The sequence below is a fragment of the Anguilla rostrata genome, chromosome 6 (assembly GCF_018555375.3).
Source record: "Anguilla rostrata isolate EN2019 chromosome 6, ASM1855537v3, whole genome shotgun sequence".
Classification (NCBI taxonomy): Eukaryota; Metazoa; Chordata; class Actinopteri; order Anguilliformes; family Anguillidae; genus Anguilla; species Anguilla rostrata.
Genome location: NC_057938.1, coordinates 45,806,919 through 45,822,596, shown reverse-complemented (window position 1 = coordinate 45,822,596; position 15,678 = coordinate 45,806,919). Strand labels below are relative to the sequence as shown.

The 15,678-nt window shown below is 46.8% G+C and overlaps 2 protein-coding genes across 2 annotated transcripts in view; one reads left to right on the top strand and one right to left on the bottom strand.

Moving 5' to 3' along the window:
* Positions 1 to 6: 6 nt before the first annotated feature.
* On the top strand, positions 7 to 5,865 carry mfsd4b (major facilitator superfamily domain containing 4B). Its single transcript, XM_064340002.1, has 4 exons — positions 7 to 614; positions 1,420 to 1,588; positions 2,552 to 2,668; positions 3,016 to 5,865. The coding sequence occupies exons 1-4, from the start codon at positions 336 to 338 to the stop codon at positions 4,410 to 4,412; spliced, it is 1,962 nt and encodes a 653-aa protein (XP_064196072.1). The 5' UTR covers positions 7 to 335; the 3' UTR covers positions 4,413 to 5,865.
* Positions 5,866 to 6,184: 319 nt separating this feature from the next.
* rev3l (REV3 like, DNA directed polymerase zeta catalytic subunit) overlaps positions 6,185 to 15,678 on the bottom strand; it is a 60,664-nt gene continuing 51,170 nt past the window's right edge. The window contains exons 25-32 of the mRNA XM_064340001.1: positions 15,188 to 15,394; positions 14,616 to 14,725; positions 13,262 to 13,376; positions 12,613 to 12,750; positions 11,948 to 12,138; positions 10,015 to 10,261; positions 8,043 to 8,255; positions 6,185 to 7,520 (exon numbers count right to left, since the gene is read on the bottom strand). Of these exons, the coding sequence (XP_064196071.1) occupies positions 7,380 to 7,520; positions 8,043 to 8,255; positions 10,015 to 10,261; positions 11,948 to 12,138; positions 12,613 to 12,750; positions 13,262 to 13,376; positions 14,616 to 14,725; positions 15,188 to 15,394 (1,362 nt within the window). The 3' untranslated portion in view covers positions 6,185 to 7,379. The remainder of the gene's footprint in view (positions 7,521 to 8,042; positions 8,256 to 10,014; positions 10,262 to 11,947; positions 12,139 to 12,612; positions 12,751 to 13,261; positions 13,377 to 14,615; positions 14,726 to 15,187; positions 15,395 to 15,678) is intronic.

The window sequence follows — 15,678 nt, the reverse complement described above, 5'->3', positions numbered from 1 at the left end:
CACTTCCACTTCCTGTAAACTGCAACGCTCCTTCGGCCGTGATGCGCTGTGTAACGCCAGTCGGACCCATCACAGCAAGTGCTGGTGTCGGTCATCGGGTTAGACAGGCTCCTATGGCTGACTGAAAATGAGGAAACATTACGACGACGAGGTTGAAATAAAAAAGACAGGCGCCTGTGGATTGCTTTCAGTTCTGGCACCATTTTTTTTCATCCTACGCATGACGTGCAAGTCGCACTGAGTGTGCGTTGTTTATTTTGTTTTTAGCCACTAGCAAACCTTGAAGCTAGCTTGCTGACGCTATTTACCAGTTACTCAATTTCTATTAGCCTAGCATGTCTGCTTCGGCCACCGGCGAGACTGCAGTGAAAAAGAAGCAAGTTCGTTTCGCCAGAATGGAGGAGGACGATGATAACGATGACCAAGATGAGGACACACTGTTTGACAAACGGAAGGATGCGAGAAGAGGTGTAAAGAGTGTCCTGAAGGGGGGCAGAAAGCTGGTGAACTCAGGATCCGACCGGGTCACAGTCCGAGGAGGAGGTTCAAGCGGTCCTGAAGGATGCAGTCGCTGGCTAATCACCTTGGCGCTATGTGGCTCTTTTCTCGGACTGGTAATGTCGATATAAACAGATTCAGCTACAATTGTGTCTTCTACCTACACGATGTAAAGCTAATTAAGCGCGCAAAACTACGATATATAAGTTATTGTTTGCCTTGATGACGTCAGAAATAGTCAAAGGATAATCTGGTCAGAGGCAGTGGTGCGAGATGTCCGACAGCACCTATAGGGACAGCCACCTGTAATGTACTGAGCACTGAATGGTCTTCTCAATTTGTAATACTGGAATGGTGCTCAGAAATAAATTGGAGTATTGTGTGCCTGCTTGCAAAGCTGAGGTGTTTAAATTTGACTGGAGATAAGGATATTTGCACCTCATGCTTGTAAAACTGGTTGGTCTGCATCTCGTGTTTAACAGTAGGCGTTGGACCACAAATGGTGAAGGCTAAACGTTTCTGCAGGCAGTAACAGAAGTGACCGACTTTTGAGTTGCAATAGAAATTGTCGTTGAAAGAAGAACGTGCCTGATTGTGGTCAACAGTAGCCTGTCCTCACCAGCTGTTAATACTTTTCTCCTGGCCAGTTGGATATTAATACCAGAAAACAAATATTTCTTCATGAAAGTTACGTTATCTGTTGAAAAAGTGTTACTGGCCATGATAATAAGAAATAAAAAACAGGTTATTGTGTCTGTTCTGTATACCTACTGAAATCGAAATTCTCTATCTGTTTATCATGCTGTATGTTCAATAAGCATTAGCAACTCGCAATTGCTGTGAATTCATGGGGTGCTGGATCCCTCCTGTGGAATCTTCTGGAAACTCTGAAAGATGTTTCTTTGTGTTGGTGTGTCGCAGGGGATGAGCATCTCTGTTCTGGGCCCCACGTTTGAGGACCTGGCCATCAACGTGAGACAGAACATCAGCAACATCTCCTACATATTCGTGGGGCGCTCTATGGGATACATCGGAGGATCTGTGCTGGCTGGGGTCCTCTTTGATTACATGAACCACCACCTGCTGTTAGGTAAGGCAGATGCTATGCTTGAACCTCCACCCCCCCTTCTCTTTTCATTTCAATTCTGTCTTTACAGCCAGGAAAGAGCATAGAACTTGCCCAGGAACAGTGTTGGGATGCCCTAGTCTAAACCTGGACTCCTACAGAGAACAAATTCTTGCCTTCAGGACCACAAATTCCCAGCTACCGAGAAGCCAATGACCTTCCAGTACTGTTGCCGAAGAGGGCTCTGTGCCAGAATTTAACATGTCCTGGGATTACAGTTTAACTAAATTATAACCTTGGCTTTTGTTCCCGGAGATAATATGCTCTGGAACAGGTACCAGAAATCAAGGGTGGTTCAGTGTTTATACAAATCTACCGGGACTTTGATGTGCAGAAAAAAACAAAACAACAAAAAAAAAAAAAAACAATAATACCAGCCATTTATAAACCATTATTTTAACTTGGTGTGGGCCCACACCTATTGCCTTGTGTACACACCTATGCATTTTCAGATATTCTTGTGAAAAGAGGACAACCTTAGTGCCTTTGAATCACAGATATCTTCTCCCATTGTGGTGCATGGACTTTTACCCTGTTTATGGTATACAGCTTCAATGGATATGCATATCTTCAGCTGGCGTACTCCATTGGCTATAACTGTGGCTATCAAAATTTGGATAACGTTCAATGAAGGGAATGCATACTGATTAACTGGAGTTTGACCTGAATGTGCTTGTATATGTAAGTGTAGTTAACTGCAGTAGTGTGACTGAAATTAAGATGGAAGTGAAGCTGAACTATAAGGAAGTAAAAATAAAGTTACTGTAAAAAAGGAACTTTAATGTACTGAAAGAAAGAAGAATTGCACCCTCAGGCCCTTGCACATACTGCATGTTGAACAGGTATATATACATTCCAGTTTTTCTGTTATTTTCCATTGACTCTGTCGACACAACACATGACATGTCTGAAATATTTTTTTCCCAGGATTCTCAATGCTGGTCACCGCTTTTGGGATGTGTGCGATTCCGTTCTGTAAAAAGGCCATCCTGCTCACAGCTCTAATGTCTAGCGTCGGCGTGTCCATGGGCGTTTTGGACACAGGTAAGACCAGAAGTATAGTGACTATTGACAACAGTTGTGTGACGAATATGTCTGCAGGTCCTGCAGACCTGTCTTTTTTTCTAATAGTTGGGATTAATGATCACCTGGGACAAAATTATATTGTAATTTCTACTTCTGATACGTTTGAAATTCTTCACATTCTTGGGATTATACTGATTCAGTGACTGCAGGACCACGTCCTATTACAGGATCTGACATAATTGAGTTTCAAAACACTTTTATATTTGTATTGTGTGAGTGCTTCTCATTCGCTGCCTTCAGGTTTCGTTTCTCATTGGCAAAAATGAAATTTTCAATATCCATTCTTGTGTCCTTTGGTGCGCTAGGTGGCAACGTGCTCATCCTTAACACTTGGGGGGACCAAGCGGGGCCCCACATGCAGGCCCTGCACTTCAGCTTCGCCGCTGGGGCCTTCGTTTCGCCCATCATCTCCAAGCTGGTGTTCGGGGATGGTTACCACTCTGCCGCGAACGCGACCGCGGAAGCAAGCACGGAATTCTCCCCACCGCACATGAACCGGTCGACCAGGGCCCTTGGGACGGTCGCTCGGTTCCCCCACAGCAAGAGCAGCTCCCTCAAGTCCATGTGGGCCTACATCGTGATCGGGGCCTTCATCCTGGTGGTCTCCCTCCTCTTCTTCCTCCTGTATTCGCGCGGCAGCCCCTCCCGCGAGAGGGCCAGGGCGGCCTCGGGGAAGCCCCTGGTGGCCAAGCACCACAACGTCCTGATCCTCCTGCTCTTCTTCTTCTTCTTCTGGTACGTGGGTGCCGAGGTGGCCTACGGCTCCTTCATCTTCACCTTCGCCAAGGACTTCGCGGGCATGGACCAGACCCAGGCGGCCGGGCTCAACTCCCTCTTCTGGGGGACCTTTGCGGCGGGCAGGGGCCTGGCCATCTTCTTCGCGACCTGCATGTACCCGGGCAGCATGATCCTGCTGAGCCTTGTGGGATGCACGCTGTCCTCCCTGCTGCTAACCCTCTTCAGCTGGAGCTGGGTGGCCCTGTGGAGCTGCACCGCCCTCTACGGCATCTCCATGGCCAGCACCTTCCCCAGCGGCATCTCCTGGGTGGAGCAGTACACCACGGTGACGGGGCGGTCGGCGGCGGTGTTCGTGGTGGGCGCGGCGCTGGGCGAGATGGTCCTGCCAGCGCTGGTGGGGTTCCTGCTGGGCAGGACGAAGGAGCACCCGGTGCTGATGTACCTGTGCCTGGTTACGGCCACCGTCACCTCCATCCTCTTCCCCGTCATGTACAAGCTGGCCTCGTCGCCCTCGTCTGCCGGGCCCGGCAAGAAGCTCCGCGACCGGGGGAAGCGCGAGTCCGACGACAGCGAGTACCGCCAAGCGCTGCTGGACTCGGGCGCCAACGAGGACGAGGAGGAGGAGGAGGAGGGGGAGGGGGAAGGGGCAGGGGAGCGGGGAGGGGACAGAGGGGCGGAGGGGGACGAGGCGGACCAGTGGAACGACGCGGACTTTGAGGTCATAGAAATGGAGGACGCCGGCCTTTTGAACTCGCCCAACAAGGTTCTCCTGCCCGCTGCCGTCGCCGGGACCTCGGGGGACGACCCCCCCGCTGTCGTCACGGCCACCGCCGCCACGGTCAACTCCGAGCCACCCTCCGAGCCCGACGGCCCGTCCTCGCTCTCCGATGACACCGTCACCCTGCTGGGGGACTCGCCTCGTAAGAAACTGCTCATCGCTCTGAACAGAGAAAAGAGAGACTGAGCGCCACTGTGTGGCGAAAAGGACTCCCTAAATCATGTGACCCAGAAATGTCTATTTAAGAGCAGCTTTGCTATTGGAACAACACCTGGATTCTGTTATTAGCCTTTAAACCACACCTAAGGCGGTGTTCATCATCTCGACCTGCATGCCTTCATGCTTCAGACAGCATCCATTGTCCAGCTTGATACTAGACATGTAACTTAATTACCTGCAATTATTCACAAGCGCTTTCGATTGGGGTGCACCCTAGGTACACCCGTTAGTTACTTGATTTGTAACATTAGTTGTTTGTTAATAGCACATGCGTCATTTATCCTGATTTTACTGTAATTCCGGAAGGAAGCAGTTATGATTTGGTTTTTGGCTTAAAGAGAAGTTGTGGTCAATACCGGGAGCCTGATATCTTGTGAAACATGCATTGAATATTTCTCCCTTGATCCCAAAGCACTGCTTGAGCCCCACAGCCAAACATCCTTTCTGTTGACGCATCTAGTACATCCGTAGCTCCAAGGCTGAACTGAGTGGTAAAACTGACCAGTTCAGCAATGCTAGTATTTTATTTTTTTTTCTATGGACTGAATGTCGTTAAGGGATAGTTCTGGAAGAAGCCAAAGTGTCACAGAATCCAAGTTCTGCTCTGAGAGTTGAAGCCGACCTGCGTTGCAGTTGTAACAGCAGCATCAAAAAACTTTGTTCTGGAGTCACGTTTTGATTTTGGAAGTATGTCAGTCTTGAGTGTATTTATTTAGCAAATACACATTGTACAACTTAATAGATTTGAGATAACGGATGTTTGATTTCAGTCTTTAGTACTACTAACAAGTAGGCATCCCTGGAATCACGTGACTATAAATCATCTATCTCTGGGTACATCCCTGAAATAAATCGCTACTTATTTTCCATGTTCAAAACAGTTTCTTCATGAGAAATAAATGATCACACAAAAGCATAAAATTAAGTTGCCATTGTGGCCTGAATTCGATTTTTTTTGCAAATTGTGAGTGAATTGAAGATTAGAATTTGTTGCAGATTTTTGAAAAAAATTGTGGTTTGTGTAAATATAAACATTGTGGTACCGTATGTAGTGTTGTGCGGTGAAAGACTTAGTTATTGTAGTATATTCTGATATATATTTAAGTTATGATGTCATGACTTTGTTGAATTTAAGTTTTTTTAACATTTCTAAAATCTTTTCATAAATCCATGAGCATACAAGTTGCTTAAAGTGATGAAAAACCTTTTTTTTTTAACGGAATCACGATTAAACTCATGACACAGAATACAGTGAACGCCTAGTAAAAATGTCCACTGTTGTACAATATACTATCCAGTTTGTGAAATCCAGTTTATCGAATGGAAGAGCATGTTCATTTCGTCTTAATGTGTCATTTTTTCACTACGAAACCAGTAAAATGCAAAAATGTGCCCAGAAGGCACGAAAGCAGCCCTGGAACTTTGTCTTGTGCATTTTGTAAAACAGAGAGGGGTACAACAATTTTTCAGCAAAGGGTTCGAGTTAAATGCTTTTTACTGCTGCTCCACACAGCTTCTAAAATCTACAATCCTTACTGTACATTTTCTGTAAGCATCAGTCTTTGTTCTATTTTAATGTTATTCAGTTAGCCTTTCAAAACCACCCAACTTGCAGGAGTTCGCAGAACTCGCAATTCTCTTTAACCTATGTTGATACAGTCTGTTATTGATGGATTTAATTTCTGTTATCACTAGAGACTAGACTTCACTTTCCAAGAAACAGCAAGGTTCAGCAGAAATATATTTTCATACATTTAGTTTTATTATATCAATCTTTAACCTCCACCCACAGAAATGTCCATTAAAAACAAAAAAGCAAAAAAAAAAAAAAAAACACACTTCCTTCAGATTTTTTTTTACAACTATACAAATACACAGATCTTGTGTACAATTGTTTGGGAAATTATAGAATCAGTCTTTACATAGGTAAAGGAACATATACCGTTGAGCATAGAGAAAGCATTAGAAATGTGTGTAAAAAAACAAATCTGCACAAGGAAATAATATATACTCTCGCCATAAATTATCAAAATACAGTATTGCAACAGTCCCAGAAGTTTAAAAACTCTGACACATAGGTAATCGTTTCTGCTCTCCCGATCCCACCCAGTTTCCCGGCGGCTCAGAGTTTAAGGACTATTCTTTGCAGAAAACATACTTAAATAAAAACATCCTTTTCAAGGCAGGGAAAATGGAGACAAAAAGCACATGGCACCCTGAAACAGAATTAATAAAAACAACGTTTCATTTTTTTTCTCTTTTCCCCATTATCATTAGAACCGTTTGCAAATTCGGGTGCACACTGAGAAATTGCGGCCACTTTACAAGGAAATAATTTCTATTTACAAAAAAGATCGTATTTTAATATAAAAAGAGTTGAATTTAAACAGTGGTTTAATTCGTCATCCCGGAGACCCCTGAGTGGGGGGGCCCCACTAGGGGAAAAAAAATCGGTGGGACTTCAAAGTCCCGCATTTACAAATTGCTACAGCGCTCGTGAAATAGTTGTGATCGTAGAAGGGTCCTTCGGTCGGGCCGCCTGAGGCGCCATGCTGGCGGGGGCGGACCCCGACCGCAATTCAAGCTCATTGTCCGGAGAAAACACGGATTCACTGACAACCAATAGCAGCTAATAAACGATGCAGCGGATGGGAACGAGGACAACACAAGCTTCGAAAAACACCTTTTTTTTTTTTCCCGCCGGAGGCCAAATCCAGCAACCTCCGGCGTGCCGAAACACTCGTATAACGAATAGCAACAGGACGAAATGGAAAAACCCGACAGGGTTTTAATCAAAGCACCATTTAAAAAAAAAAAAAAAAAAAGGTAGAGAAAAAAAAAAAATGAGACGCAAAAGCAGCTGAATTTAAAGACTGCGTTTAGCACCAATGTAGCTCCCGGGTGCGAGGGCGGCTCCGGGGGGGGGGGGGGGGGTCAGAACTGCTCCAAGAGCTGCCGGAGGTAGGGGCCCTTGGCGAGCTGGCGGGTCACCCGGGACAGCTTGTACAGGACCGGGCAGTCCAGCGACACGCACGGAACCTGGCGCTCAGCACCCCCGCTACAGTTCCTGCAGATCTGGAGAGACGACAAACGCACGGTCACTCTGAGGTACGCGGGCGGCGGCGCACCTGAAATACATACGAATGCTAACGATGACTTCAAAGAATGGCACTCAATGGAAAAACACGTTTTGGATTCGTTTAAGTTTTCTTTGACCACTCGTCGGATCAAAATGGCAAGCGCACCCTCGTGTAGTTATTACTTGGCACCCTGATAAGTCATGTATAAAAGCCAGTTGGGGGAACCAGCAATGGGCTTTTCAATGATCTCTTGAGTGTCGGTGGGATGGGGGTCATATTCACATCGCAGGTAATCGCATCATATCGCATTTATCAGATCATATCATGATAAATTGACAATTTGTAAACAAATTAATTTGTTTTAAACATTTACATTTTATCCAAAGCGAGCAATAGGTGCATACCGAAGGTCAGAAATTAAGAGAAATTCTATTGTATCACTATTTTATTGTGTGGTGATCCAGTAGTATGGTTACACCCCTAGTGGCCGCGCGTGGGCTGGCCGGGCCCAGCTCACCCTCAGCAGCTGCTCCTGCTGGCTCTCCCACTGCCGCAGCTCCTGCTGCAGGGTGACGGCCACGCGCTGGGGCTCGGCCCGGCAGCGCCCGCACACGCCCAGCTGGGTCAGCTCGTCGCACACGGGGCAGTGCAGCGTGGTGAAGTACTGCGAGATGGTTCCCTTCCTCCCCGCGTCCTCCCCTCCACCCGCCGTCGAGTGCGCCTTCTGAATCTGGGGGAGGGCAAAGCACAGGAATTAGTTTCTTTTCTTGTGATTTCAAACAAGCCTAAATATCAGGTTAGAAATGGAACAGTACGCTCCTCAGATTTAACAGTTTAAGGTGTAAGGTCAAAAGTATGTGATTAGAATGTTCTTAACTGAACATTCTAATGATGATGTCACAATCACTACTGGTAATGGAACACAGCTGAGTTCTAGAATACTTTTGAATTTTGAAAAAAAAAAAAACATTCCAAAAAACCTACTCTGCATGCAGAACCACTTCACAGCCTAGCATTTGGCTTTTAATGCAATTCAAATGAGTTATTAACTGTAGCAGAAGTAGCTCCAGTAACTGAAGACTCACTCAGACCATTAAAATTTTTATTAAATATTGAGCCCCCTCCTCCCATCCTTCCAGATCAGGAGAGCTAAAGTCATCCTTACAATATGCTGCCTGACCATTGCTCAATTTACCCTAAAGTGGATCAGCATTCCTGTCCCAGTGTCCAGTTCATCATTTTCATCGTGGTCAGCTAAGCGAGCCTGTTCGCTCGCGCATTCACAGGCCTGGCAGGCAGGAGTGTGTGGCTGAAAGAGATGTGTTCTTCTGCAGTGTGCCACTTTCTGGCCCAATTCTCTCTCCCACCCTTGCAGACTTGATTTTCAGCCCTGGGCACGCTGCCCAAGTTAATCAGTCTGGAGCAGGCAGTGTGCCTGAGGAGGGCTATAAAGACCTTAAAGTGATAGTTCACTTTCCGTTTTTTTGTTTTTGTTTTTGTTTTTGGAACATTTATTCAGTCTTTGGTGTATGTTTTTGATTGGCCCAGACGGTATCTTTGCAAAGTTTTGGTGGTGACCTGATGGCCTTTCAATAGCAGGCAGACGGCATTCAGGGGTTTGTGGTCTAAAGAAAGAAAATACACTTAAAAGTAACTCCAAAGCAACTTGTACAGTCACATTGTTTCCAGAGTTGTACATCTTCCCTTAAGCACAGTGGCCTCAAGGTGCGTGCTATATGAAATGGTTCTGAACAAAAATACTATACAACTGCATTGAAAAATTACCTGGGAATTCCCATTCAGTTCAATGACTGGAGGCCGAATGTCACTGTACAAGCTGCTATGGAGTTACCTGAAATGGATTTTCTTGCTGCAGACTACAAACCCCCTAATGCCCTATGCCTGCTAATGTAAAACTGGCAGGTCTTCAGAAATTTCTACCATGCCCAGCGTATCCCTCATTACACTGGCTGGGCCAATTAAAAACTCACAAAATCTGAAAGAATACTAAAAAAACCTCCAGAAAGTTAACTATCCCTTTAATGCAGAGCTCAGATGCCACTTCACACAGCTAGCCACCAGGGGGCGCCTGCACTGCACTTAACCGCAGCCACGTAGTCCGACCCGCGGGCAATGACTTCTCGGGCTCCATGGCAACGAGCAGTAACATTTCACAGGATAATGAGCTTATTTCCTGTACCAAACTGCCTGACCACAATTGTTTTATAAAACGCTTTCGATAAAACAGGACAAATGGAACAAGTCTGCCTTCTGTATAAACGGACACAAACGGTAAACTGACCAATAAATACATTCATAGTCCAGGCAGCTGCATTGTTTTCCGTGAGTTTGACTCAGAGCGGCGAGAGAATGCAGCGAGGATTTAAAACCACGGCAGGGATTGGCCGGAGCACGAGGACAGGCGCTCGACCGCCCTTGCGGATTCGCTAATCCCGGCTTTAGCGCCGGGGTCCGGCTCGCTCGCTCACCCTCGGCAGCTCCTGGTACCAGCCGAAGACGTCCACCCCGATGAGGGCGAAGACCCGGCTCAGCGGGGGCAGGATCTGCTTGGTGATGTAGTAGGCGGTGTTGAGCCGCAGGCCGGGGTCCTGGAGCACCTCCATGGGCCGCCGCACCAGCTGGATGAGGGGCACGCCCGGCACGCCGTACACGATGACGTAGGGCACCCGCTCGCCCACCCGCGGCTCCAGGCGCCGGTCGTACGCCAGCATTCGCCTGTAGGGGGCGCAAGAAATGGAATCGTTCATCATACACCCCCACGGAAACTAAACTGAGGGCAATTTTAGTTACATTACATTACATTACAGGCATTTGGCAGACGCTCTTATCCAGAGCGACGTACAACAAAGTGTATAACCATAACCAGGAACAAGAATGACGAAACCCCTAGAGAGAAGTACCGGTCCAAGTACAGGGAACAACCGCATAGTTCAACCTGGACCCTGGTGGTTAAACTGATTAACACTAACAACGAGAACGGCAACAACGCAATCTATGGAAAAATAAAAATAAATAAAGATACAAGTAGTCGTTAAGACTGGCGCATCAACTAAGTCACCTATTAAACAGCTGCCTAGTTACAACCCTAAGTTTAGTCATTTACAGGGGGGGAAGGGATGGGGAGAGGTGCAGCCTGAAGAGGTGGGTCTTCAGTCGTCGTTTGAAATGGGTCACAGTCTCAGCTGTTCTGACCTCCACAGGGAGGTCATTCCACCATCGTGGGGCCAGAACAGAGAGGAGACGTGTTCTGGAAGTGCAGGTGCGAAGAGGGGGAGGTGCTAGGCGTCCTGAGGTAGCAGAACGGATTGAATATTACAATCCATTTTGGATAATAGGTCTGTAATTTAGCAATATAGACCCCCCCCTTTTTAGTTATTTTTTTATTTTTTACAAAATAAGACAAAATTACAAATATAAAATTTTTATTTTTACTTTTTACATTTATTACTTTGACACTTAAAGGCAGGAGTGGCAGTATTTCATTATTTCAATCAATAGTTAAAAAAATTAACATTCGAATGACTCAGATAAATTGTCACACACCACTCATGCATTAAATTGTATATTATTCCTTTAACCAAGTCTCTGAAATAAGTTTTTTTTTCCCCCACACTAAAGGCAGAGTTGCTAGGCAACAGTCTCAGGTACGCCGAGGCTTGTGGTGGAGCCTGCAGACAATGGGAGACGCGGGGAGTGCTTTCACACAGACAGGGTCACTCGCAGGGAGGCTCCAACACAAAAGGTTTTACGCGTAAACACAAAGTTGAGGGTCCAGGCACACGCATTACACTGAAACGCACGAGACCCCGAACACGCAAAATGCAACACAAAGGCAAGCGAACCGCACACGGACAAGAATGGGAAACCTTGTCCTTGGAACAAGACTCATAAAAAGAAAAAAAAAAAGAAATTACACTTCATTCAGTGTGATTTAGCCTCGCAAGAATGTGAAGCACCTTGAATGTGAGAAAACAGGAACTGGGGTGGGAGGGGCATGGAGAATGAGTATAAAAGGGGAGGGGCACACAGAAAATGGGTATGTTGTTTAGCAGACAGTGGTGTAGTTGTAGTAATACCACCAGGGGCACAGTCAATGATAAACTGAGTAGTTCAGCATAAAACCTCCATCCTTTGGTTAATCAACTTTTTCTGTCAAAGGCAACATCCAACATTTGTAACATTACACTTTATACCTTAACATAAAACCCTAAATGAGGACGGGGCAAAAATTAACCTGTGCTGCAAACCTTAGACCTCAGCATATCCCTTTCCTGCTCTGTAACCTGTAGTAATGCTAAATTGTATTGTGAGTGTAAGGGGAGGTGCCTTCAGGATGGGTATAAATAAGAGGGAAAAGGAGGGTGTGGCTCTCTGGCTGAAGGGGAGGCGGTGGGGGCGTACCTGGTGAGCTCCAGCGCTGGGACGCAGGCCCCAGGCCGGTACGAGTTGCTGCCCCGGTACTCCTTGGCGAAGGTGAGGTCCTGCATGCTGGCCTTGGCCTCCAGGATCTTCACGCACTGCCGCTGGACGTACTGCTTGACCTGGCTGATGTCCCGCGTCTCGAACAGCAGCTTGATCGAGCGCTCCAGGATCTGCCGGGGGGGAGGTGTGTGTGTGTGTGAGAGTTGAGCGGGAGAAGGAGCAGTGCTCGCCGCCGCCTGAACACACACCCACACCCAACACCACCGCCCTGCTGATAACCCCAGCCAGACTCCGAACCAGATATGAACAATCTTATCCGGAAAGGGCCGACGTGGGTGCAGGTTTTTGTTTTATCCCACCACAATGATTCTACACCTGATTCTGCTTATCAAGGTCTTGGCTGAAGACCATGATTAGTTAATTGGTTCAATCAGGTGTCATACTGCTGGGTAAAAAAAAAAAAAATCTGCATCCGTATCGACTCTTTTTTGGATAAGACTGGACACCTCTGCACTAAACCTGCCTGAAATGTTGGCCATTTAATTAGAACAATGAACAGCATTCATACAATAGCGGTGCGCGTGTTGGTGAAATCTGGCATGACCACGAGGGGGGGGGGGGATTCGACAAATTCTCCCGGTTACCTTGGAAACAGCAGGGCAGCCGTCTCTGCGCACTGTCTCAATCCCCTTGGCATCAAACACAGGGTCCTTCTGGTCCAGGCTCTCATACATGTAGCCCACGTACCGCTTCTTTGTCTGCAGAATGCAGGGCAGGTACACCTGTAGATCCGTGCACGTGCGCGCACACACACACACACACACACACGCGCACACACACGGGCACACACACGGGCACACGCGCACACACGCGCACACACGCGCACACACGCGCACACACGCGCACACACGCGCACACACGCGCACACACACACACGCACACACACAGGTAGGGAGAGAGACAGAGCGAGAAGGAGAGAAAGGATCATTTTATCTAATAAGTCTCAGTATTTTCAGACGATATACAATGAAAAAACACTATTTGCTATTATTGACCTTCATTGGTTAAATGTGAAGTTATGCCAATAATCATTAAGAAATAATGAATTCATATGCCAATCATAAGCAAAAACGGTGCTATTTTGTCAGTGGTAGTGCAAAAAGAATGAAACCTCTGCCTGTAAAGGTACAAAGCATTACAGTACAGGCATTTGGCAGACGCTCTTATCCTTACACAAAGTAAAGCAGAGACCTCGTGCTCAGGTTTCTCCGGTCCCGGGCGAGGAACACTAACCTTCTCAAACTTGAGCTTGACCGGCTTGGGGTTGGTGGCCGTCACCGCCTCTGCGATCTCGTTCCCGATTTTGAAGGCCTGCTCTTTGGTGGCTCCCTTCAGCAGGACAAACATGCTGGGGGTAAAAAGAAAAAAGCAATGGGAGGTTCACAGCGATCAGGAAACGCATCCCAAACAAAGGACGGGCTAATGGATCTCTCCGAAATCGGCAATTTAAATTCCTTTGAATTTTAATTCCGCCAATTTCCTTTTAATGATTAAATCCATCCAGTGAGGCTGATGCTCAAACAACTGGACTGAAGCTTTTCTCTATTAGAATTACAGTTGTTTGCTTAACATGAAACTGGACATCGATCAGACCTAGCGCGTGACTTTCGTTTGAATATGGGGGGGGTGGGGTAGGGGTCTGAAATGCATAGACCCCAAGAACAGCAACCATGTAGGTGTGGGGTCTGGGGACATGCACCCTGGAAGAAACTTCCTAAAAGAACAACTGTGAAATTATAAATTCTGGCAAATTCTAAGAGGAAAATACTATTAGATCAGTTAGGCTGGGTGCTTGTCACAGAAAATATTGGCTGAAGTTGTGGAGTAGTCACGGCAAAGTTGAAAATCACGGAAAACTAAAGAAATCAGTTTTTTGCTTTAACGTTAACTTATTAAATTGATTAATAGATAGAAGTGCAGCAGTGGGAAATGATTGAAATAAGATGCGCAACTGAAGTGGTAAAAGTGCCAGAAGTTCAAAACTACAGAAAAATCACAGAAGGCACTAAAAAGGAGGAAAGCATGAAAATGGCAACAAAAATAAATAAATAAATGGGTAGAGTCATGGAATCCGTGGCACCGTGAACACCCAGCCTCAGCAGTACATTCCAATCGCATCATAAAATTATTTTTCACCATCTGGCAATTTTATTAAGGGGATTACTTGGTTCGTTTTGCAATATTGGAGGGTTGTAACCCCCATATCCCCCCTGTTAATTACCTGCATGCATCAGACACAATTTTAGACAAATACAAAGCCAACAAAATGGAAAAGCTCTTAAAAAGCCATCTAAATGCCCATGTCCTTTCCAAAAAGGTCCAGTCAGGTCATTAGTCTAGACGCATGGCCATCAGAGTATTCAAGAAATAATATACAAGGACCCAATGCTGTCTGGTTCCCGCTATCCTACAGCAGCACATTCCTATAAATGCAGAAAACAAGTTAATTTCTGGCTGTAGGCCTCGTAGTTGTTCTTCATTCAAGGCATTCAGAAAACCTTCTTTTTGTTTTTAATGTCAGTCACTCTACCACTTTACCCTGACACTGCTCAGTTAGGTGGCATCGGCGTCTTAACGTCCGCGTTACCTGTCCGTGTCCCCGTACACAACGTGAGCGCCCCACTTCTTAGTGTCGTTGACCAGCTTTATGGCTCTCTCCAGGGTCTCCCTGGCTTTGTGGACGATGCTGTCGCCGACCTGGAGCAGCCAGAGAGGGAGAGGCCTTTCATTACCTCGGGTGCTTTGGGAGAGGCCAGCGTGTTCAATATTACCCAGCAAACACCACGCACAGAACGGAGCTCTTTCTAGAGGTGAGAGAGCCCAGGGCAGCCATTTCTTTACTACACCCCTCCTATTAATAGTGTGTGTGTGTGTGTGTGTGTGCAACTTCCCCTCCCATCAGCACACCACCTTTCCTAACAGTCTTAACTGTCTACATTGCTGATTCAAGCCATCTCCTTTCGATAGAAACGCATGCATTAATTCAGATGTTAGCCAGACCGCTTGTTGCTGCGTGCTACCTGCAATATCAGACACAGAATATTAATATGAACCTTAATTGAATGGGATGGGACAGTTTGCTGGGATCAGGCCACTTTGGGTGGGGGGGGGAAGCTCATTACCATGGGACACCAGCCAGTGCCTACCCCGTCTCCTCACCTCCACACTGGGCATCCGGCCGGAGAAGCTGGCGGCCGTGTAGCCGAAGGTGACATTGGCGATGAGCTTGAGGCCCAGCTGCCTGGCGTGCAGCAGGCGCGTGAGGGCCTTGTCGTGCTTGTAGGCCTTCATGGACTGTTTGACCATGAACCTGGTCTTCAGGATCTCCTCCAGCATGCTGGGAAGGACCCCCTTCCGCACGGACGACTGCGCGCACACACAAGACAGGAGGCATCAGAAGACAGACACCGCCAGACGGGACACACCGCCACTTGCGAACTTTTTCGGGGACAAAAGCTGATCTTCCCTCACCAGTTTCAAGCGATCGTGAAAAGCCGCTGCGACAGAAACCCTGTTAAATGCAGTAACTCGTAATCCCCTCAATGGGGCTTATGAATTTATGATGTATGATAAGCCCATAATATCCATCCCCTCACTCAGAATAGGCATTTATGGGCACTGATCTTCGTTCCTGGTCCTGGTGGGCCGTG

What these genes read in the sequence shown, in the direction of transcription:
- mfsd4b (XM_064340002.1), top strand. Translation starts at nt 336, where the DNA reads ATGTCTGCTTCGGCCACCGGCGAGACTGCAGTGAAAAAGAAGCAAGTT. An exon ending in GAACCACCACCTGCTGTTAG is followed by an intron (nt 1,589 to 2,551) that starts GTAAGGCAGATG and finishes TTTTTTTCCCAG; the next exon opens with GATTCTCAATGCTGGTCACC. An exon ending in CATGGGCGTTTTGGACACAG is followed by an intron (nt 2,669 to 3,015) that starts GTAAGACCAGAA and finishes TTGGTGCGCTAG; the next exon opens with GTGGCAACGTGCTCATCCTT.